Source organism: Grus americana, chromosome 2 (genome assembly GCF_028858705.1).
Source record: "Grus americana isolate bGruAme1 chromosome 2, bGruAme1.mat, whole genome shotgun sequence".
Classification (NCBI taxonomy): domain Eukaryota; kingdom Metazoa; phylum Chordata; class Aves; order Gruiformes; family Gruidae; genus Grus; species Grus americana.
Window position 1 is genome coordinate 5,545,261 of NC_072853.1, and position 23,736 is coordinate 5,568,996.

At 46.7% G+C, this 23,736-nt stretch overlaps 1 protein-coding gene across 1 annotated transcript in view; it reads left to right on the forward strand.

Moving 5' to 3' along the window:
- The first annotated feature begins 2,071 nt into the window (after positions 1–2,071).
- The window catches only part of KCNK9 (potassium two pore domain channel subfamily K member 9), an 84,957-nt gene continuing 63,292 nt past the window's right edge, over positions 2,072–23,736 (forward strand). Inside the window, exon 1 of the mRNA XM_054817116.1 lies at positions 2,072–2,663. Coding sequence (XP_054673091.1) covers positions 2,072–2,663 — 592 coding nt within the window. The remainder of the gene's footprint in view (positions 2,664–23,736) is intronic.

A 23,736-nucleotide genomic window follows, 5' to 3' on the forward strand; every position in this document is an offset into this window, starting at 1 on the left:
AGCTGTGGTGTGTGGGGCTCAAGTGTGGAGCGGTGGAGGAGCTGTGGTGTACAAGGCAGTGTGTTTGTGTGTGGGCTTAGTGTGTGAATGGAGCTGTGGGGTGTGTGTGTGTAGGGCCGTGGTGCGGAGCTGCGGTGTGTGTGGGGCAGTGTGGGTGCGGGGCTGCGTGAGTGGAGCTGCGGTGCGTGGGGCTGTGGTGTTTGGAGCTCTGCGTGCGTGGAGGGGGGAGGGCGTGACGCGAAGCCGTGCTGTGTGCGGCCGCGGTGTGTAGAACCGCGGTGTGTGGGGCTGGTGTGTGCGTGGAGCTGCGGTGTGCGGGACCGCGTGTGCGGGGGGGGGGTGTGGTGGTGGAGTGCGGTGGTGTCGGAGCTGTGGTGCGTGAAGCAGACCTCAGCGTGGGGCCGCGGTGCCCCTGTCCCCGCGGCGGGCGCAGCGCAGCCTGAGGTACAGCCCGCCCGACCGTGTGCGCCGCCCGGCCTCTCCCTCCGTCCCGCCGGCCCCGCTCGCTCCCGCCCCCAGTACGGGGTGCGGCGGCAGGCGAAGGGGGGTGTGTGTGGGGGGCAACCCACCTGTCCCGGCCGTTACCCGCTGCCCGGCTCGGGGGCTGGAACGGTCGGCGCGCGCTGCGCCCGCCCCGCTCCGGGCTGTCCCTGAGGGAGCGCTGCGAGACCGCCCCGCCGCCGCCGCCACCACCACCACCCGGCCCCGCCACCGCCACCGCCCGGCCCCGCTTGGCGGCCGGGGCGTGGCCAAGCCCGGGGGAGGCGGGAAAGAGCCGCGCCGGGGGAGCCCCGCGGCTTCTCCCTGACAGGGCGGCGCCGACGGGGTTAACCGGCTCCCCGCGGCGGGCCGGGGCGAGCTCCCGCCTCCCGTGGCAGCGCCGGAGCAGACACACTCGCACGCTCACACACACTCACACGCGCAGGCGATGGCTGAGGGGCGCGGGCTCGATTTTCCCCGAGATGATGTCAAGAGCTTGGGAGAAGGAGGAGGAGGAGGAGGAGGACGGTTGCTCTTTTTCTTAACGGCTTTGTTCTAAAATCATCCTAAATAAAGCAGCCCCAGCCCCGAGCGCCGGGGGAGCAGCCGTGAAAGTAGCGGGTTTTTTGTTTTTTTTTTTTCCATTTTCCTTTTTTTTTTTTTTTTTAAATTTTCTCCTCATCTCTGGCTTTGTGTCCGCCTGGGGCCGAGCCCCCTCCCCGCGCTCCCGGGCCGCTCTCTCCCGGGGGAAGCCGCCGGCTTTTTTCCGCTCCTCCCGGCAGCCCGAGGCCGGAGGCAGCGCCCGCCGCCGTCCCGCCCCGCCGCTGCCCCGGGCAGGTGCTCCGCCGCTGCCGGCGCGCCCGGCGGGAGCCTCGTCGCTGCCCGCCCGCCGGCCGGGGCGGCTCCGCGCCGCTCCTCCCGCTCGGCGCGGTTCCTGCGGGGCGCTGGCTCCCCGCCGCCAGGGCCACGCCGGCGGCCCGGCGCCCCCGCCTCCCTCCGGAGCGGCGGCGCGGCCCGCCGCGCCCGGGGATGCTGCCCCCAACTCCCCGCCCGCCGCCTGACACCGCCGCCGCCGCCCTCGCCGCGCCGGACGCCGCTCCGCTGCCCGCGCCGCGGCCACCTGCAGCAGCCCGGCTCCCCGCCGCCCGCCTCGCACCGCGGCGGAAGGAATAAAGCGCCCAGCCCGTCCCGACCCGCCCGGCCGGCGCTCCCCCAAGCAGCCGGGGCCGGGGCGGGCCGGGCCCCCGCGGGCCGCCCCCGACGGCCGGAGCCCGGGCGCCCGCCGCCCCTCGCCCTCTGCGCGGCCCCCCGCGGATGGGCGCGCTGCCGCCGCCCGGCTCCCCCCGGCCCCGCCGCGCCGCCTGAAGAAACTTGGGACGGCGGCGGCCTCCGCCTCCCCGCCGCGCCCCGCCCGGGCTGCGGGGGACCCTTCCCCGCGCCGCCGCGCCAACTTCGCGGGGGAACCCGCCCGCCGCAGGACTCCGGCCCGGGGCCGCCGACCCCTCGGCGGGGCGCCGCCCAGCGCCCCCTTCCCGCGGCGGGGACCCCCTGTCCCTGGCCTCGGTGCTGGGGAGGAGCGGGGGTGCCCTGGATGGCCCTGCGCACTGGGACGGCTTGGTTTGGGCAGGTCCTGCGCAGAGTTTCCCGGCTCCAGGGCACCTGGTCCCGGCGCTCCAGCAGCCTCCTGTGCCTCTCCTCCTCCCAGGAGCCCGAGCAGGCGGGCGGAGAGCGGCCGCCGCCGCAGCACAAGCTGCCCCGGAGCAGCGGCAGCGGCAACGGCGGCGGCGGGCGCCGCCAGCCCCCCCGGCAGCTGCCCCCCTGCTGCGGCTGCTGCGGCCTGTCGGATCCCCGGGCGGCCAGGGGGGGACATGGTCCCCTCACTCGCCCCTTGCTGGCGGCCATGAAGAGGCAGAACGTGCGGACCCTGTCCCTCATCATCTGCACGTTCACCTACCTGCTGGTCGGGGCTGCCGTCTTTGATGCCCTGGAGTCCGACAACGAGATGCGGGAGGAGGAGAAACTCAAAGCCGAGGAGATCCGGCTCAAAGGAAAGTACAACATCACCAGCGAGGACTACCGGCAGCTGGAGTTGGTGATCATGCAGTCCGAGCCGCACCGGGCCGGCGTCCAGTGGAAATTTGCCGGCTCCTTCTACTTTGCCATCACGGTCATCACGACCATCGGTGAGTGTCTCACCTTGGGGAGGTCCTCTGGGTCCAGGGCTGGGGCTGGGGCAAAAGTTGCCTTGGTTGGGAGAAAGGGAGAGGGGCAGGGGGGCCGTGGCAGGCAAAGAGTTAGGTGCTGGATGAGTTTTTTGTCTTCCCTCCAGTGTTATATAATTCATTGCTCTTCATGAGCACTTGTTGGACCTGGGGTGTCCCGCACCTCTTCCCCGGAGATGGAGCCTGTGTCCCCTTGGGTGGGACTGGAGAGGAGTGGGACTGGCCTGGTGGGGGGATTGGTGCCGGCCAGGTGGCTACCACTGAACTGTGGCTTGGGTGGCAAGGAGGAGAGGGGAAGAGGCAGGGTGACAGTCTCCCAGGGTTTTCCTCAGGAAGAAGGAGGTCCTGTTGCCATGCTCCCTCCTTGCACCTTTGCTTAAGAGACATGGGAAAAACTTAGGCAAAAGGCGGTTGGATGAGGATGAAAACGATGAGGGCATGGGAACTGGATCAGCTGGGAAAGCCCTTGATGTAGCCAAGCGCAGCCCTGCTTTCGCAAACTTTGTTTTGGTGTTGGCAAGGGCTGCGGTGGGGGTTCCCACAGCTGTGGTCCCATCTCTGGGCCTCTCCTGGGCATTCCCAGCCTGTTCCTGAAGTTTTTATTGCACCTGGAGTGTCTGATGTGCCAACAGGTCACAGTCGGCATCTCCTATTTGTACGCGCGCAGTCCGACAGGCAAAACGATGCCCGCTGTCACATCCGTGCTGCCCAGCTTCCCAGGGTGATTGAGGGACGGTCACAGGCTGTCATTTTGTACTTCTCTGCTTCCCGCAGCTAAAGCGGGGTGTTTCACATAAAGTTTGCTTCCCTGCCATAAAAATAAATACCACGATAACTAGAGGCTGCAGAGTGCACGCAGAACTGTGCTACAACTCTGGCTTTGGCTTGATGAGCAGGTTTGTTCTTCCTGGTTTTGTGTTCATTAAGGTGGGTTCACTGAGGCAGCTGATAACGTTCTTCTCCCAGCACTTATAGATGCTCCCCCCTAATATCTGGGGAGATCTGGAAAGACCTCTCTAGCTCAGTGGCTGTTTGATAGTGCATTATATTGAACAGGTCACGAAAGACTAGCTCTCTTATTAATACAGAAAGACTCGATCTTTTTACCAGTTAGGGCTTGTTACAAGAAATTTGCACATTGACACCTGAAGATACTGATATTTTTTAGCAGAACGTGCTGTCCCCTGCCCTTTCAGCAGTGTCTACTTACATTTGTATTTGACCATATTATATCTGGGGCAGTAAAAATATTTCCTTTGAAAGACCCCCTGACAGTATAAAGCCTATTTGTCCCGACAAAGATACAATTTTTAAAGGGTATTTTCCTCTTCTGTTATTAGATATATTTATATGAAATGCATATATTAATAGGCTATAGAATACAAAGTAGAATGAAACTTTGGCTGATGACTTAGATTTCCTGCTGTTCATTACGATGTCAGAACTCTCCTTCTCCTTTGGTCACTGATTCTCTCTTCCTCGATCTGTCTCTTGTCATTTATTTGTGCTAAGTGAATATTGGACTGTCATGCCCCTGTGGATTACAACAAGGCTTCCACGCACACGCCTGTGTACTCACGGTGCCCTAAACTCTCGTCAAAGGGGTGGCTGCAATACTTTCTGCGTTCTTAGGCTGGGTTGGTGACAGGCTGTTTTTACAGTAGTTTGTGGTTTTGATCATATTTTACCTGGAAACAAGTACAACTTCCTTGGGAAGCTTTAGCATTTTCTCCTGCAAAGAGCTGGGATTTGTTTGGAAAGCTTGGAGCACCTCGGCGTGCAGAGGATAGCATGCATTTCTGTAGGCAGAGGCGCTTTGGGATGTCAGAATTGTTTAAATTTAAAACGTGTATAGCAACGGGGAACCACTGGGAGGAAGAGTAATGATAAAGAGTGGTGCAGAAAGACAGACATTCTTTAACGATTGTTCATTTGGGAAACTCTGCTCCAGGAGGATACGTGATCTGTCTTTCAAAAGTTTATTAATAGTTACTATCTGCATCTTGCCACATGCACTTCTCTTTTGTGTACCATCTCTTCAGTTCTAAAGTAGCTTTGTGATCTTAACTGATCTACTGGTAGACTGTAAAAGTGAACATGGAAGGATTTTTTTTTTTTAAATTTCTTATTTATCCTTAAATAATTTGTTTCACAGAGGGGAAAAAATTACTTTCTGTATTTAAGTTCTTAGGAAAATAAGAGATTTCTTCTCTGTGTTTCTTGCACGGGGCAGTGATCTTAAATGCTTTTATTAATCTTTTGTGATTATTATTTTTGATCTGACTGTGTGTATGCTCTCTCAGACATTTCCTTCTCCCTCTGAAACCTTCCAGACAGACTTCAAGAAACACATGCAGTGGTGTATGCGTTAGTGAACGTGTTGTAGTCAGTAGGTGCTCCTGCAAAAGTGCATCTAACCAGCCATCGCAGGCTGATTTTTGAAACAGAGCGAATAAAAATCCTCCGTTGCCTAATCTAGGGTGGTACATCTATCTCCACAAAACTTCTCTTCAGAGAAGTGCAATAGGAATCAGTGGATCACAAAGCCTAGCAACATGCCTACTATAGCAGACTAATTTATGTCCAACTTAATTGTTCTTGCTACTGCCGTGCTAGCAACATGTCTGAAGCGATTACCTCTTTACCGTGTTGATTTAAACTACCGTGGCTTTAATTTAATCACAGGCGTTTCTCGCTGGCCACGGACCATGAGCCAGCAGCGATCGGTAGCCCAGCCGGGACTACCCGGTTCTTGACCGCCGGGGCCGAGGAGCGCGGCGCTGGCGGGCGGCCCGGGGCGGGGCGAGCCGTGGTGCTGAAGGGACAGCTCCGCGCCACCGCCTCCGCGCCGCCGCCTCCGGCCCCCGTCGGGCCACCTCCGCGGCTTGTTGCTTCCTGTGAAAACACATCGTTCAGGTCCTGCTGGGACGGGGGAATGAAAAACCTGAAAGATTCCCGTGTGAGATTTGGTCAGCTCTCACAGTTTCTCTCATCTGTGGCATTTGGCTTTATTTGGGGGGGGGTACGGGGTTGTTGCTCACTCGTCAAGTTGAGTACTAAACGACGACAGGAAGGCTGATCAAGTAAATGTAAACTGTTTGGGTTTTGGTTTTTTTTTCACCTGTGACACAACATTTTTTTCTACTCCCCAGGTGCAACATTGTTTTTTTGGTTTTTTGGTTTTTTTTTTAACTGACCCAACAACAACAACAAAAATTAACAACCACAGGTGGTACAATATTCGACGACTCTGCTCTTAAAACCCATCAGCAGAAGAAAAATACCCTGCTTCCACCAAGTTTTGGTCATGTTTGAATTCTGTGAAAGTTTTTAGGTGATCAGAAAGAACTAATAAACTGTTCTTGCGTTTCATCAGTTGCTGAATTTATTTCAGGATTGTTCTCACTTCAGAGTTAGCTAGTATAATTTCCTATCCATTTCCAGTTACATAGCCATTTCCATTTACACAGCCAAAATGATGACAGAGAGTGGTTTAATCAAGTCCTCCATCCAGTTATTTGTGTTCTATGAGATAGACTGTAGAATACACCCCAGAGTTCATCAAGAGGCTGGATATGATGAATGAAAACACCAGCTTTTGAAAAGAAAAGGTAATTCCTAGGATTCCTACTAAGTTTTAATGCCCTTTTCTACAGGTTTATAGGAATGAGTAAACTGCTTCTGTGTAAGCAGGTGTCAACACTGTCAAAATGTGTTATTGGTATGGATATCGCTCCATCATTTAGGCCTCAAAGGGTGATAGTCATACTTGATTTAACACCACTGAGCTCTAGTAAACACTGAATATTTCTGGAGGCTTGTGCAGAATGTAAAGAACTGAAAGCTGTTTATGTCACCCTAAAATGAACTGAAACAACAAACAGATTGAGGATTTTTATTTATTTATTTTTTCCTGAGAAGTGACTGTAAGGAGAACAAATTTCAGACAGTGTGCGCTGTGAATTGCTAGTCTCTTTTTCTAGCTTTTAGACCTTTATATTCAGTCTCAAACCTACTACAAGCAGTGACTGAGCTATCCTGGTGAACAGAGACTAAATATTTTTTAAGAATGTGGTACAATACTTGTAATGGTGAAGGGAATATCCACTTATTGAGAGCTGTTTGGCTACTAAGTAGCTAAATACTCAGGAACTGTCTACATCCAGATGAGGAGATTGCATACTTCTGGCAGACGTGGCCTGACAGGGAGTTTGAACCTGCATTAATGAACTAAGCAAACACATGCTTAAATGCATTTCAGGATAGTAGTTAAGTCTCCATATCCTTTTTCTGCATCACTTTACCCTTCTGTAAAATGGGTATAAAAACAGCAAGCTGGTACAGTGTTGCGATGTCTCTAATTTGAGTTAGAAAAAGATGTGTTTTCACATGTAAATTATTGTGTCAGTATGGCTTCTCCTTTAAGACCAGCCTCTGGTGTTTTGAGTCTGCTTTTGGTTTTTGATGGATGATAACATTTAAAGGCAGTCCATTGAAAAGCTTTGAGTAGGGTATCATGGCAGATGGACAATTTGCAATGGAAAGAAAGAAAGAAAACAAAGGAAGAAGACAAGACATGAAAAGGGAAAGACAGAGAACAAAGACACCAATGCTTTGGTCAGTTAACTGCTGCATTCATGAGTTACCAGGACCATGAAGGTCATATCTTATATATAAAAACCAAAAAAGCACAGAGTAAATTTAAGCCACTATTATTAATAAACTCAAGTGAAGGTAGAAAGCAAGATTTTCTGGTGATATGAATGATTGTAGATGCATTGAAGTAATGAATCTATTCATTCACACCATCTGAAGCTTCAGTGGAGAATACTGGATGATCAGGACTCGTAATATCTGTTGGCGGTATCTCCCAGGCAAGGAGGAGGTCAGCTTCAGCGAGCCATATGAAGATGAACTGTGCATAGGATTTTGCTCTCTGGCGTAACTAAAATATTCTGCAAGATCTTTTCACACTATATTCTTTGTCTCATGGAGAATGAAAAAAAAAAAATACCCAAAATAGTGTTCTGCTAACACAGAGGGGACTTTGTGGCTGCTTTGCTCACATGTTCATAGAAACAGTTCTTGAGTTCTTGAAAACTGGTTTTGCAATGATACCTCACATTCCTGCCAGAGGCACATTAGCAACAGCTTTTTAAAAATCACTGATAAGCAAGGCAAAAACACAGCTCAGACTGATGCTGAACTGCAACTTCCTGCTGTATGGCTTACCGGCAGTGCAAATGCAATATCCAGTAAGAAGTCTGAAAACAGTTTTGGGGAAGTGTTGAGAAACCTCCAGCCGCTCAGCTGGGTGATGGTGTCAGCAGATTTCTTTAGCATAACCAGGCTTGCAAAATTAGTGTCTTGTAGTTTTTTTGGGATTTGGTGCCCTTCCATTTCCTCCTAAAACTATTCATATCTTCTTTCGTTAAGCGAAGCAAGTGAGATTTAGATTAGGCACGAGGAAACTCTTTCCAGCTGTCAGGGTGGTTGCGTGCTGGAAGAGATTGCCTAAGGAGACTGTGGAATCTCCATCGTTGGAGCGTTTTAAAAAGAGTTCAGACAAAAATCTGCCAGGAATGGTTAAGTTATAGCTGCTTTTGCCTTTGGGGAAGAAGATGGACTGGCTGACCTCTTGAAGTCTTTATCAGCCGTATGTTCTATGATTTTGTGAATCTTCCTTCTTCCACGTCTCGAGCTCTAATAGTTCCTGGGCTAGCTTGTTTTTCTTGAGAAAGAAAACCAAAGATCTTTGAAATTCCATTTTCTCCACTATATGGTCTTTGCTTATTGATTATTTTTCTATGCAGTAAAACCATTTACGTGCCTTTGCAAGTGTCAGCATAGAAATATCTGGGTTTGCCCACTGACAAGGCTATAAGTTAGAGGTGTCGGTGAGTCTTTTCGGAAAGAAGTTAGCTGAAGAAGAAAATTATCCTGCTCATACAAGGGTGGCAAGCAGAAATTTAGAGGGCAGAACTGGGAGGGAGAGGAGGTGTTCTTGACTAAGAATAAGGGAAGATGTTCAGCTGTTAGCTATAGGCTTATGCCTGCTTCCAGTAAAAAGAATAAAAATCCCTTTGCTTTCTCTGGGTACAGCATCAGAACTATGAGGCTTGAACTAAAGGAAAACTGATTAACGGAGAGCTTCCCTTTTGGACACCATAGGTTTGTGGGATAGACGCTGCTGGTCTGGCACACAGAAAGACCAGAATGCTGTTGTCTTCCCTTGAAGGCAATCTGAGCTGAGGTGCTTAGTTCCTTCAATGTCGGAGCTTATTCCTTCATAAATGCCGAAAGCCATGCTCATGGCTTCGAGCTGGAGTTACGCGGCACTTTATATTCAGAATGCTGTACTGACATTAGGTGATTCATCTTCACAACACCTCTGTGTAAAAATTATCCTCAATTTAGAGACAAGAAGATAAAATGACTTTCTGAAGATTCAGGTTGGGAACTATTTCTAATTGCCAAACTGCTCACTTCTCTCTCTTTCAGACCGCATGGCATTAGTTTATAGCCAGATGAAACAGCGAAGATGAACCAAAGGCAGAGATCCATAATGAATTCAAGGTGGTATTAGCAAACTCCTGCAGCTTAGGTCTTCTGACATGCAATAATAGCAGAACCTGGAGCTTTATTACCTGAAGGAGCATATAGAGTTCTGGGTAATTATCTCAGTTATTACTATGCGTCTTCTGTCAAAGGCCCTTTAGGCTTTTAGGTACCCAGTGTCTATGGATTTTACTGAAGATCCTTGACTGGATTCAGATGAAGGCTGCATGAAATATCCCCTTTCCCTGTAACAGATGCTGGCAAGGACGCTTGCTGGTGATGCAGAACTAATCCGTAAGAGTCATTGCTGCTTCTAAGTTGAACTATGAGGTTACTGTGGACTGGCAACAGATGTCTGCTGTGTGCGGCAGCTCTATTCATCTTTTTGGCTTGTGGATATTTTTGATGGAAGCCATGGACTACTTCCGAAATTTCACATATGTAGATTGCTGTGATGTAAATTAATTTGAATTTGTGACCTTCTCTGGATTATAGTCCATGGAATCTACTGGCTTCAAGTTAAAATGTACGGATAGAGTCCTTCCCCCCAGGTTACCTATACCCTGCCAGGCGTCCGAGACTTGATTAGCTTCAACTAACATTGATATTTTTGGTGTTGTAGCTATGGCAGTTTCTTGAATTAAAGTGAGAGGGTTTATGGATTAGGGAATATTAGGCAAAAAAACCCTCCAGAAATTCAGGCCTGTTGTAAATAATGGAGAGAGTGGTTTAGGTCACAGTAGTTTTGGATCAGGCCATTATTTGATATGAATTCTACAATGCAAGAAGCTATATTCTACAGCAAACCAACTCCTGGAAAATATCTGTAATAGCAGTTTTCAGATTTTTTTTTTTTTTTTAATAATGAAGCAAACAGAGTTTGTGGTGTTAAAGCGTATGTTGACTTTGGCATTTATACTGATTTTTATTTTTTTAATGGAAAATGAAAGATTATACTACATGCCTAGTGCATACCTTAAACTTAGAGCAAAGAGAAATCTTGAGGAAGAATGTTGATGCTTTTTATTCCATTTATTTGTTTTGGTGGTGGTTTTTTTATTTTTTATTTTGCTTTCTTTCATTGCTGCCAGACAGTTAACAACCTCTTCTGATCCACTGAGACTTTTTTTTTAAAGTGTATTGCGCACTTACTTTTCTGTTTCTGGGGAAGAACGTCCTAAGTTTCTTAGCAGTATTTTTTTCTTTTTAAGGAGTTAAATGACCATTTTTTTAATATCTGGCCAATTGCCACAAGAGGCTTATGCAATCATCAGTTGGCTAAAGGATCCACTATCCTTTTTAACTGCTTTCGTTATGGAGAAGATTAGGGCATGTGGGGGAAAGACATACCTCTATTAAGGACTCATGTAGCTGTTACTTGTTAGGATGATTAGGAAGGAACAGGCTATATTGTCCTCTCAATTCCCTGACCCAGCAAGAAAGAAGAGTTTCAGAGAAAAGCAGGCAAGTAGTGGGGTTAAAAGATACCCGATGAGAAGCTGATTGTCTTCTTGCTCTCCCGTCACAGAAGAGGATCGCTCCCTTCGCGAGCTGCCTGAGCCTTCTCAGACAGGAAAATTTGACAGAGAGTTTTAGGGCACAGATTGATGAATGAAACCTGCAGCAGCTCTAATTGTATAGTGCAGAAGATTAGCTACGAGGAAATGTTCGTCGACTCCCCATTCAGGGATATTCTTGACATACTGAAGGGAAGGTAAAAAAAGAGATCTACTCCCAAGGCAATTTGCACTGTCAGCAATTTCCAGTGTATGCTACCATTAACTCATTACAGACATGTTTTGGGTGCAGATGGAATATTTTGTTTCTTCCACCCTCTTTTTTTTTTCATGTCCTTTAAAGAGGATGTCTTCCTCCTATGTTTAAACCATCACAGGCCATTGCTATGAGAACTGTATCAGAAATTAACTGTTGTAACAAACCTGTGACCACCTGGAGTTTTGAGTTGTCACTTTGCTGCATTTCACACCAACCTGGAACTTTTCAGGACCAAACTCAGCAGGAAAAGGTGTTGAATACTCTTTTTTTCAAAGGGTTAGGCCTCCATTACTTGAACTAATGAACAGTTGCTGTTAGAATCATAGAATCATTTAGGTTGGAAAAGACCTTTGAAGATCATTGAGTCCAGCTGTTAATAGTTTGGACTGTATGGTGAAACTGGCCTGACTTCACTCAGTGAAAACAGTGTTATTGGCAGTAATAATTTTTAAAAATCTGCAGTTTGGTACTCAGGTTGACTTTGCTCTGGAAGCTAGGGGACCTGCAATAAAATGAACTCCAGCAGCAGGAAGGCTGTGGAGCCCTGACTGTAAGGCTCTGCATGCAGGCTGTGTCGTATGAGATGCTGCATCTGAAATGTTTTAAAACTGTTCGGGAAACAAAGGTGATTGAACTCACCGTTACAATCTTGCATCAGAGAAACACCTCATACCTGCAGAGATGACTTGAAGTCTCAGTGCTCCCCCACCAGTTTTCTGGCCTTCGGGAACTTTTTGGGCTTCCAGAGGTAGACCAGGAGTTTTAGAAGAGTTCCTTACAGGATAAAGCATATAGTATTTTTTGGCTGAGGACTAGAAACAGTAGAAAGACGCCCTTTCAGCATTATTCAGAATTCTTACATATACTCAGCTGTCAAAAAAGCCTGGATTGCCTTAGACTGCCAAAGAGGGAAAAAGCGTATTTTGGGACATGGAAGTCTGGGGCCCAACATTTGGGGAGTGAGAGTTTCTCCCAACATTTGAAGGGATGTACCCACCATCACTCCACCACTTCCTCCGTGAAAGTCCTTGATTTACTGTTTGTTTGCTCCTGGACACCAAATATGAGTTATCATTGCAGTCTTTTTTTTTCAATATTACTTAGGTGTGTTAGAAATGAAAGCTAGTTCTAGGCAACTGATAGTTGAAACAGCGACACTGGATCTGTGCCATTAAATCACCTGCAAATCCCAGAGGTTTGACCTGAATTCTTCAGCTGACCTTTCAACTAATATATTAAGAATTCAGTGATCTTCTCAAACTCTCTCCTCCAGTGTTTTCTTCTCTCCTTTGCTGTTTCTTGTGGGAATGAACATCGCAAGAAGAGGAAGGAGGTGGTAGCTGTTCAGTCTGTACTGATGCCCTATCAGTTTTGCATTCTTTTCTGATATTTTTGACTGACAAACAAATAAACGATCATCCAGTCTTTTGGCAGCAAAGGCTTAAGCTCATGATTTGCTCTTAAAACACATCCTGCCTAGTAGTAAAAGGCCTGTTATTCAAAGGGCACTTTTCAAAACAATTAGGGCTTTAGTAGCAATGTGTTTGCCTTAATGAGTGCACTCTGCCAGTCAGAGGAAACAACATAAGCTGATACCTACTCATGTAGGCCAACAGAGGCAAATTAGCAGCGTTACAAGTCAGTTCATGAATGTACTGCACATCCAAGAGTTTTGTTTTAATGCTTGAGAAGCACTAGATATGATTCAATTTTGTTTTCTTCCCAAATATCCACACCCAATTATATTTTCATTTAGAAGCTTTTGTATCACTCCTGTGGTTACGATAGCTTAATCTGTATTAAGCATCCAGCTATGGTTTGACTCGTTGGACTGGCACCAAAGATAATTTTTCATAAAGCCTCAGTCTTACTACGTTGCTGTTGTTGTACAACGTTTGAAGTCAATGTCCTTACGATGTGGGTAGGTCAGCTACTGGCATTTTGGTATGACATAGGTTTCTTTTTTCTTTTTTGAAGGTTTCAAGAGTTATTTCTTTTCTCAAGATGGGCTATAGTAAAGGCTGGTGGTACTGAAGAGGTAGATGCACGGGATGCAAGCTTAGCTCTGAGTATCTAGCGATAGGTATCACAGTGGAAGTCGCTGCCTCTTGGCCATATCTGGTCCCGATTTGGATGACTAGCTGAAACCTGACTGCAGGTTGGGTGATGAGCAGTTAAAAAAATATTTCCATGACCTCTTTGAAAAGAATCCAGTCTGGGGACCTTTTCAAATCTGATCAAACCCATGGTCTGTTCTTGAAGAACTGGAGTGCGGTAGAGTGAATAAGAAAAGCTGTTAAACAACAGCAAGGGAGAATTAGAGTGGCCACAGAGAAAAAAAAAAATCTTTCTAGCAATGATACTAGTGAAACGCTGAAATGCATTGCCTGGGGAGGGTGTGGGCTCTTCTTTGCTAGGTCTTGGAGAACAGGATAGACAAGCATCTGTCAAGAGTGACCTGTGCATACTGTCCTGCCTTGCGGCAAGGTATGGACTAGCCTCCTCCTGCCTTATTTTTAATGGTTCTGTACACACATAGGCTGTTTGAAGTTTGTCTTGGATCTTGCTTGGGATCTATGTGAGTTTATCTTGTCCTTTTTTGCTGAAGGTTCCTGCTTCCCTGAGGGATTATCAGTGCATCCTACAATTTTGTCTCCAGCTGAATATCCGGATAAGAATCAAAGCTCTTCTCTAAGCAGCAACTGTTCACTGTCAGCAGTGTCACCAGTTTTTTATGGCTGCTGTTTGAACAGCTCTACCAGTGGCTGTTGCAGGGAAAAACAAACACGCTGCCTATCTTTAAAAAAGGGACAGGAGAGAACACGGGGAGTTAATGCTCAGTCAACCTAAATTTGATACTCAGAAAGATATTTGACCAAGCTGTAAAACAATCAGCGTGAAAGTACGTAGGGGATAACAAGGGACAAGCTGGAACAAATGCAAATTTTTCTTGAGTAACTCACATTGGACTTCTCTGGATTTTTTTATTTTTTATTTCAATAGATAGCTGGTAGTGGAGTAGCAGTAGATCTTGACATTTATTACATATGTGGCATTATAATAGCATTGATTTCTCATAATTACAGTAGAAAAACATAGACTGGATTGAATTGCCACAGGTGGGTGCAAGGTCTTGATGCACACACACTGTGGATCAGAGGTTGCGCTGTGGCTGGACTTACTGCGTGTGTGAAAAGCACATACAGTCTGCACGTGGTTGTAAATGGGGCAGAAAATACAAACCCAGTTGCCCCCTGCCAAACCTGCTACCAGATAATTTCACAACAGGTTAAAAAAAAAAAGCAGAAATATTTGTCAGTAGTTTTCTGTAAAATTGGATGGACATAACATCTACAGTCTTACAAGGATCTGTCTTGTGGTTGGTAGTATTCAATTTTTCCTTTAACGGCTTTGCTGATAGAACAGAGAGAACACACATTAATTGTGAGAGGGGTGGCTAGCACTTTGGAGGGCAGAAGCAGAATACTAAAGGATTTTGATAAATTGTAGAAACGGTCTGAAATCAATATGATGAAATTCAATAAAGACAAGTGCAAAGTATTATGCTGCAGAAGGAAACATCAAATGCACACACAGAAAAATGATGTGAACTGACTAGACGCAAGCACTGCAACATCATGCTGATAAAGTGGATTGCAACCTAAATATGAGTCTATGGTGTGAAATGTTCAAAACAGGCAAGAGCTGGATGTATGTCACAGAAGGTAGCTATTCTGTTTTGTTGGTATTGATAAGGCTTCAGCTTGAAAACTGAGCCCAGTTTTGGGCATACAGTGTTTCGAGAAAGGAATGAAAAAATCAAAATGCTAAGAGAAAACTTTTCCTGTATTCAGTGTGAAGTGGACAGAGATTGTTTAGTCTAGAAAAGAAATATATGAAGGGAGGAATAGTAACAGTCTTCAAATACGTGAAAGGTTGTTGTAAAGAGGACAGCGATAAGTTTTTTTTCTACGTATCCACCCAAGGTTTACTCTTCAGCACGGCAGATGTAGGTTCATTGTCAGCTGTGAAAACAGCAGTAACATAATCTGCAGGGAACCTCCAGAATGTCAATAGCAGGATATTTATCTGAATAGGTTAAACAGTTGTCCAGCACACATGGGCTTGGTATACTTCAGCCTGCCTCAGATCTGAATGGACGAGGGGACCTGTCGAGGTCCTCCAGACCATGTATTCCTAGGAGTGGGTGGTTGATAGCTCCTATACAGGAGCTGACCGATGAGTTGAGTAACCCCTAAGTGATGGACTGAGGATCTAAACATCCTGTAACAGGTAAATAGTTTATTGAGGTTTCTCCCAGCCCTGAACTTCTGGGATTATATACTCTATGGGTGTTTCTGAGTACCGTGCTAAATGTACAGCAACATTTGCTATCTGGGAGTGGACTTCATTATGGTCAAGGCTGAACTTGCCTTTAAGAGAGCTGTTCTGCTCGAACAGGCATCAATATGCATCTTGCAACCCCCGTTCACTTTGCATTTTGGGTTACAAATTCTGTCATGCTGAAACAAAAGAGGTTTCTTCTCTTTCCCTAAATCCCATGCATACAAACCAGCAATTTCCATAACACAGACAATCATCCAATCTGTTATCTTGGCAGACACCAATGCCTTTCTACTTTGGAGGAAGGAAATCTATCCCATAATACACCTGTGCAATATATGGTGATGGTGATTTCGTTGCTAACCCCTGCAGCAATCAGTTTATGCCCTCAAGCATGGGATTTGATTATCCTTGTCATTATCTTAGCTACAAATGTTATTAGCAGCCATAAAATTGTCCATTAAAGTGAGAGGAATTACTTGCCTGCACCAAGGGGAGAACAGATAATTTACTACACAGGTTTTAAGCCCAAATGCACTTTTTTTTCCAAAAGAGCCCTCTACACCTTTGTAGAGCCTCCATTTTTGTATTTCAAAACCTCCTTCCTCCTCCATGGACTTCACGTCTGGGTCTTTATACCATACCAGTGAGATACATACATGCCATTCTTGAAACAACCCTGAGTTCATGACCATATAGTTCTTCATGTTCCATGGCCTGGATGAATTCTTCCCTAGTTCTGGAAGTGCAGATGCCCAAACTTTGCTTGTGTTGCATAATTTCTAGACTTCAGTGTTGGTCCGGGCTTCATTTACACACAAACAATTCTGAATGCCTTGGTCTGACTTGGCACCCATGGACTGACTGCACATGTCTGGTTGAGTGTAGGATCAGTTGATCTGCTCCTGGCAGGATCATTTTTAGAGGTTTTCTTGATACTGCAGTACTTGGTTTTTATGAGAGGAAAAAATGATGCATCACAGGGGCCAAGAAAAGATGCTGTGTCTGAGTGGGTGAGATCCAGGGTAGTGTCTGAAAAATTTCTTTGTCTTCACTGGGACGGGCTGATTCATTCCCTTCCCACCACCCTGTTAATTCTTGTTCATATATCAGTTCACCTTAAAGCTGTTTTTTTATTCCCGTGCGGTATTGTGTTCCCACCCCCTTCCATCAACAGGGAGTGGGAGAGACCACCTACGTCTTTCCCAACAGACAAAAATGGTGGATCCTGACAGACTGGGCCAGATTCTGATCACGGTTGCTCTCTGTAAATCCTGTGGAACTTGGTTGTTTTGGTGTATTTGTTGGCTTTAAACAGAGATAAATGTGTGCAGAATCTGGTCTGGAGAGCCTGTATTTTGAAGGAAGCATCCCCTCCTACTCACCCAACAAATTCACACACACACGGTGTAGCATCAGTATTAGCTCCTGTAGCAAATGGAAAATGTGTAGCCTGAAAGGAACAGAAAATGTTCTCAAACACGGCTTAAAAAAGTAAATAAACATCATATAACCAACAGAATCAATACAGTTCCGTATTAGCCATTACAGATATCTCTGGCTTTGTCTCCATCATACTGCACGCATTTCAGTGCTGTGGAAGGTGTATAACCTAGGGGATCTCATTTTAGAACTTGGAGATGGTATATTAACTGCAGGGTCTGGGATAGAAGACCTGAGAGAGATTGATGTTAAATAACAGAAGAGGTTTTCCCCTTCTACCCCACAAAAGAGCATTAACTGAACCAAACAAGTGAAAATACATATCCAAAATGGATATGTATTCACGGGTGTTACAACATTATTAGAAACAACTCCTCAAAAGCTCTTTTTTCCTGAGTCATCTCCACTGACTTAAAAAATTACTTTGAAAGAACAAACGTTAGGTTCAGGACATCCAAGAGGGGACAGCCTTTTAGCTTTCTGCATTCTAAAAGCTTTATATTCCTCAGCTGCTCTTCAGCTTGGAGGGAATCCTAGACAGAGGAATGTCCTTATGCTTTCCAGTCTACACCTCATGGCCTTCTTCCTTTACTCTTCACGTCTTCCAACACAATCAGTAATATTCAAGCTATTCTTGTGGGCTTCTCCATTGAATTTGTTAAAGCCAAGCTGCTCTTGGCTGCTGAAGGCATTCCCTCTTCTCTTCTTCCTTTGAGAACTTGATGTCCCTATTGATCCAGGAAGCAAGAGACAGGACTGCGGACTAAGCAGGTGGTTGATGATCTTCCCAACCAGAATACTGTGTCATCACCTATCTCAGTGGAAGTTGTATTAGCTTTAAAAGGAGGAAATGCTCCTGTGACCCAGGGCCATTCTTTGGTTGCTTGCCTGATACACGGAATACTGGGAGAACATCCTGTGTCTTTTGAATGGTGACTTTTGCTTCCATTCACAGTGCAGAGCTCTTTGCCAAGGAGAGGCTGGCAAGTTTTCCTGCACAGCACATTGGTAGAGACTTTGAAGAAGAGGAAGAAGCTGAAAATGTCTATTAGGACAAAAGGGACCATTGCTTTGAATCCTTCATTCAGGTGATTTCCTGAAAGAGAAATGTTTGGTTTTGGTGGTCTTCAGTCTTCTAGTGTTTTAGTTCTGTATATCAGAAAAGGTGTACATGCTCACTGAGTCTGCTGGAGCGCCACAGCAGCTGTGAGCTTCTCTGTTTGCTTTTCTATTAGAAAGATAGTATTACCTGAAATGTAGATTGATAGACAGACAGATAATTTATTTCCCTTTTTGTGTAACCTTTTAATGTGACATGCTCCAACCCTTTTACAAGTGTCCGTAGGCCCTCTGGGTGGTCCACAGCCTTTCATCTTGAAGGGGAGACAGAAGTCTTTTGTCTCTCCTCTGGCTTCTCCTTCACCTCCCAACTGCAGTGCTTGATGTCGACCTTGCTGCTCAGAGTGCCTGCAGCGTGCGTGAGACCTGGGGGCCTGGGTTTCTTGTCTCTTTAATGGCATTCTGTGAGCTTGCGTTCAGAGAGAGACGGAAAGATCAAAGGCTGTGCAAGTGCCCTGTGCTTGATTTTGCTTACACCAATATGAATCGATTGACTTCACTGAGTTATGAGGGATTTACAGCTAGGGGAGAACAGATTCTGACCTAATGGCTCCAAAAGAGGCTTTTGAGAGTTGGATGAGCAATGTAATTAGAGCACTGGAACAGACGGATTTTGTGACTCATCTGTGGGTCTGCAGTCTTTTCTTTGCTTCTAGTAGGGTGCTCACTAATGTCACCACACTTTCATTTCATCCATGGGCTGATCTAATGAAGGACCAACCTTTGCTTGAACAGAGATCTCTATTCAGCTGCAAAGCATCCTCCGATCTTCATGTCACTGTGCAAACTTTATTTACTGCAGAGCACCCTAGGAAGGGACCAGCAAGCTCAGGGCCAGACGGTGGGGTAGTGGAAAATTTCTACTTTCTTCCTTTGTTGGAATAAAGCAGAGGATTAAAAGAAATAGAAGTGAGGCAGGGGCCAGGGAGAATGGATTGATGACTGAGTCCACTTGCTGATCCCAAATATGTGTCTTAGCAAGGGGCAAAATGGTGGAGCACATGTGCCAATGTCAACCTGCTCTATATATCCAGCTGGAAAGCAGTACATGCATTTTGAAATCAGCAAAGCTCCTTTTCAGAGCTGGTTGGAGATCTGGAGATGAAATATTTTTGTTAGAAGATACAAATTCACTGAGAGTGCAGGGCATTAACTTGGAAAACTTTGTTCAGACTGTTCCCTAAGCTTGAGGAAGAGGAGGTAATAATGGTCAGTGTAAGAGGGACTAAGCATGTGTTGGAGGAGTGGAGGTGAGCATAGTGACAAGGCTCAGGCTTGTCTCCTCCAGGTGTCTGGAGGCTATGCTGGGCACAAGGACCTGAGGGAGAGGTGACAGCACTCAGGAGGTGGAGGTGGTGCAGCTTTGGCTGCCAGTTCTCCTTCGGTCCCAGTGCAACAGGTCGGAGTCAAGGGCCAGCTGTTGCAGTTTGGCTGGTGGTTATGACCATGACAACACAGCAGCAGGGTTGTGTCAGGGCTGAGTAGGCAGAAGTCCCTACCCTGCTGTATACATAGTTCCACCTCTTTCAGCTGAGCTCAAGCTGTGAGACCTCTTCAACACCAGGACTGCTGCAGTGGCAAGCAGCAGTGGCCTTGCTTTGGTCCACCAAAGTAACAAGGAGATGTTATACCATTTCGGGGAAGGGTAGGGAGGCAGTGATGCAATGGACTAGAGTTTAGCATGGGATGGGAGAGGTGAGGCAGAGACACCATATCTGGCATCATTGAAGGTTCCTCCAGAAAGATTGGAAGCCATTGATATGGGTAACCCAACAAAGGTGCCTACCTTAACATGCAACCCTATCCTTTGTGCCTGTGTGCTATCTTCTGAAGCCTTCAAGATGCCAGTGTGCATCTGCTCCAAAATCACAACCTACTGCAGCTATACGTCTGCTAGATTTAACCTTCTAAGTGGGTTGCTGCTGGTGCGGTACTCAGCACAGATTGTAAGACCCACCTGGGAAGAAGGTGAATTGCTATGTGCTGAATTGTGTGCCTCACCACTTGGCAGTGACAATAGCACAGCTATATCTGCAATTGGATTTGATGTTGGTTTTCTTCTGACTTGCCACTCACTGAAACTTAGAGCCAGTCATGATGATTGGTCCTGTCCTTGGATTCAAGCCCTGCTGCACCGGGCTCTGTACCAGCATGAAATTCAGGATAATTTCAAAAAAGTGTCTGGAAGACCACAGAACTACAGCTCCATTTTCAAAAGTAGCTTTTGCACTTAGGAGGCTTGTTTCCAAGCCAAGTAAGCTCGTACCTGCCAAACACAGGTTTAGAAAACAGGTTTGGTTGGGGTGTGAAGTCATTTAAGAACATGTGAAAAATATGCCTTTCAGGGCAGTTTAAAAACAAAAAAGGGCTACAGGTGCCTGGTAACTCCAAGTCCTCTGGAGCTACCTGTCACACAAACTTCCCTTGGAAGATTTTCCTCTCCTGTTATTCCTGAGGGAGTAAGTCGTCACGTGAAGTATTAATGAAAGCTGCAGTAGGTGCTGCCCTGCTTGTGCCTGGAAGTTAAAGCTGCTCTTTCTGCATGCTGACTGATGAGGTATCAGCTCCTGTTGATATTCACAGGAGCTTGCTGAATACCTGTAAAACACAAGAGTAAGTCACTGCCTTGGAGAAATTTCTGTTGCTTTGAGACAAGACACAAATGAGTTCAACAAGTAAGAAGATGGAAAAAGAAATCATGAAAGTAACAGTTAGGTTCTTCTGATTGCTCTCCGTTGCTACCATCGCTGACTAGCTGAGGATTTTATCCCAAGAAAAATCCTGGCTTCATGGGTTAGTTCAGGAACATCTTTTGTGTCCAAGAAGCTGTGAGAAACAATGCCCGGAGACATTTTTTGGAAAAGCCAAAAAGTGCTAGCGACGGCTGGCACAAATGGCATTGCAGATGGGGAAGTGGGTGATGAGAAACAGGAGCTGGGAAAGATGGAGCAGGGCTGTGTGGTCATGCAAAATTTGATGTTGTTGGAAAAGTAGAAGCTGACAGAGGGAAGGGTGAAGTTCTTCGGGTATTGTGCTGCTTAGAATGGAAGTGTTAACATTGGTTTCCTTTGATGTTTTTTTCAAGACAGGTGAGAATATCCCACCTGAATGGGGTAGTCTGCAGGTTATGCAAGTGCTGTTTAGAACATTTACGTCTTGATTGACCTACCCTGGGATACCAGTGGGAATTGGACTTGTCTGAGGGCTTTCTTTATGCCTTGCACGGTTGTAGGGATCTGGATGAGGGATGCACTGTCCTTTCCGAAAGAGTCTGAAGCCACAGATATTATTTTTTAAGCCTCCACAGATAAACACTACCATACGTTCCCAGGCTATTTGCACTACACAGCTATCTGTAATATGATCTAATATAACATCAGAGGTTAACACAGCTCACAAAGCTGCAACGTGGGCAGGGTTCAAGCATCCCAGCACAGTGTTGCCTGAGCCTACAGGTGTTGTGTGCTCTCTGCACTACGTTTAGCATCGTAGCATCAGCCTTGTTAGTAGCACAGCTCTTTTTAATGGTCACCAACACTTTTCAGCAAACTTTGGGGTTAAAACTCTGGTGGGACAGTTGTAAACTTCCCACTGTTCTGACCCCTTGAGGTATTTGGCTGTGGAAACAGTCATACCTCAGTAGGATTGGACAATGTCTGAGTAGAAATGCTAGACCTATGGCACTGAACCCAGGTCATCGATCAATAATATGCAATCCTAATTTTCTGAGCCCAGATACTTCTTAATGTCTTCAGCTGGATTTGTGGACACCTTCCAGCTTTAGGTGTTTTGAAAACAGACCTCCAAGGAGGGAAGCTGCTATCGCAAATGTGTGGCAGGTAGGCTGATGCTTCTGTTTTCAGTCTGAAAAGTGGGGGCAGGGCCACATAAGCCTTCCTGGAGCTGTTCTCTAGGTTAAGCCACGCTCCAGGAGTGCTAAATAATGTTGTTATTACTTGTGTGACTGAAGAGAGCAAAATTACCTCAGGGAAGAAGGAACCGGCCAAATCCACTCTCCTGGCTGCATCGCGCTGAAGAAGAATTTTGATGGTGAGCAGCGCAACTCCAAGCTGCCGTGATGTTCAGCTGCCGTCATTGTAATGCTGGGGCAGACGTGCCGCTTCCCCTCCAGATTGTGTATTTTGAGCACGTTTCAGTAGTGCTCTGAGTTAACATTTTTTTTTTCTCTTCCTCTACAGTGCCAGTCATTGCCTTTTCTTCATTTTAGTGATTAATTGCTCTAAATACTCCTGCTCCTGGACTGCGGGAGTACAATTTCTGAGCCGTATTTCATTTGAACTTGCTATGCAAGTACAAGCGAACTTGGGGGAGTGCACACTCCCACGTATTGCTAGGTAGAGATGGTTGCCAAAAGGACACCAAGTAAAAGAACAGTTAGTTCTTAAACAAGGGTATAATCTAATAAGCCAAAAAAGAGAAAATTACATACTGGAATCTTCAGTGCCTTCCCCCTCCCCCCCAGTTTCAAAATTTACAGCTAGTACAACCCCTGACTAGAGCAGTGATTTAAATATATATAGGCATCTGTGCTTCTAAGAAAAGGAAGTGTGTCTGTTTGGGGAGCTGTGTGGAATGAGTTGGTGGATCTCAGTCCAACTTCTGGCAGCCAGGTTTTCACATCACTCAAAGCCACCCCCTCGCCCAGCCCCCCCTCCAGGGCTCGTGCCAAGCTCTTCGTCTCTTCCTCATATGATCCCACCTGCCTTAGCACCTTCTGCAGAAACGGAGTGTTTCTCGTTTTCGGCTGTGGGTCCTTCTGCACTGGTGCGGAGATGTGCTGCTGGGTTGTCAACCCTGCACGTGGAGGGTAGGGTTGGCTGTCTTCTTGCTCTCTCCTCCCATGCAGCCGATCCTTTGCACATCCCTACGATCCCCAAGTGTTAGACACTTTTAGCCATCCCCATGAGTGGTTTTGCCTGGCATGTGGCATCATCTTTTCAGCATGCTGAAAAGATGCCGACTAGAAGGCACGGTGCTCTCTTGTGTTAGGACCATGACACGTCCCCCGTCACAGGGCAGGCATGCTGACATGCACCTCTCCTAGATCCGGTGTTCTGGATGTATCAGGAGTGTGGATGTTGTCTAGGATGTGGTAGGACAGCACCTCTTCACCTTTTCTATACCGTGGCTCTGTTTTGTTACAGGCAAAAAGCTTCAGGACTTGTAACAAATTTAGCAGCTCAGAAATGGAAGGTTATTTCGTGCTGCCTGGAGGTCACAATTTCTTGCTCGGGTCCTAGGTGGAAAATCCATGGCTTGCTGCTGCCCTCCTTCATCTGTTCTTAGCATGTCCATTGCCAGGACCCTCAATCTGGTCTTGTTTATGTGCTGCTTTCCAAACCTGACTGTGCGAGTTATTTCTTACAAAGCTGTGGCGATGCCTGGGTGTATTTAGCTGTTTAACGATCCTCTTGTGCCCCTTGAAAAGCACAACAGCCTTTTCTGATGAAAGCGGCACTCTGCAGGCTGAGTGCTTTTACCTTGACTCAAAAAACTTAAAAAGAAATGTTAATTGCTTTAGTGGTGTTATTGTTGAAGAAGGCACGCTGGGCAGACTAGCTCCGAAAGATGAGTCCTGGTGCTGATAAGGGAGAGAGCAATCTACGCGAGTCTGTGAAAAGTCAGTAGTGCCCAGGGCAAATTCAAAAGTGGAATGGAATTATCTCAGTGATTTGCTTCCTTATTGCTTTTGTCTGGAGATGGCAGAACTGACTGGCATCTCAGGGCTGTGTTAACTTCTGCAATGCTTTGTCACGGGCTCTGGGCTTCTTCG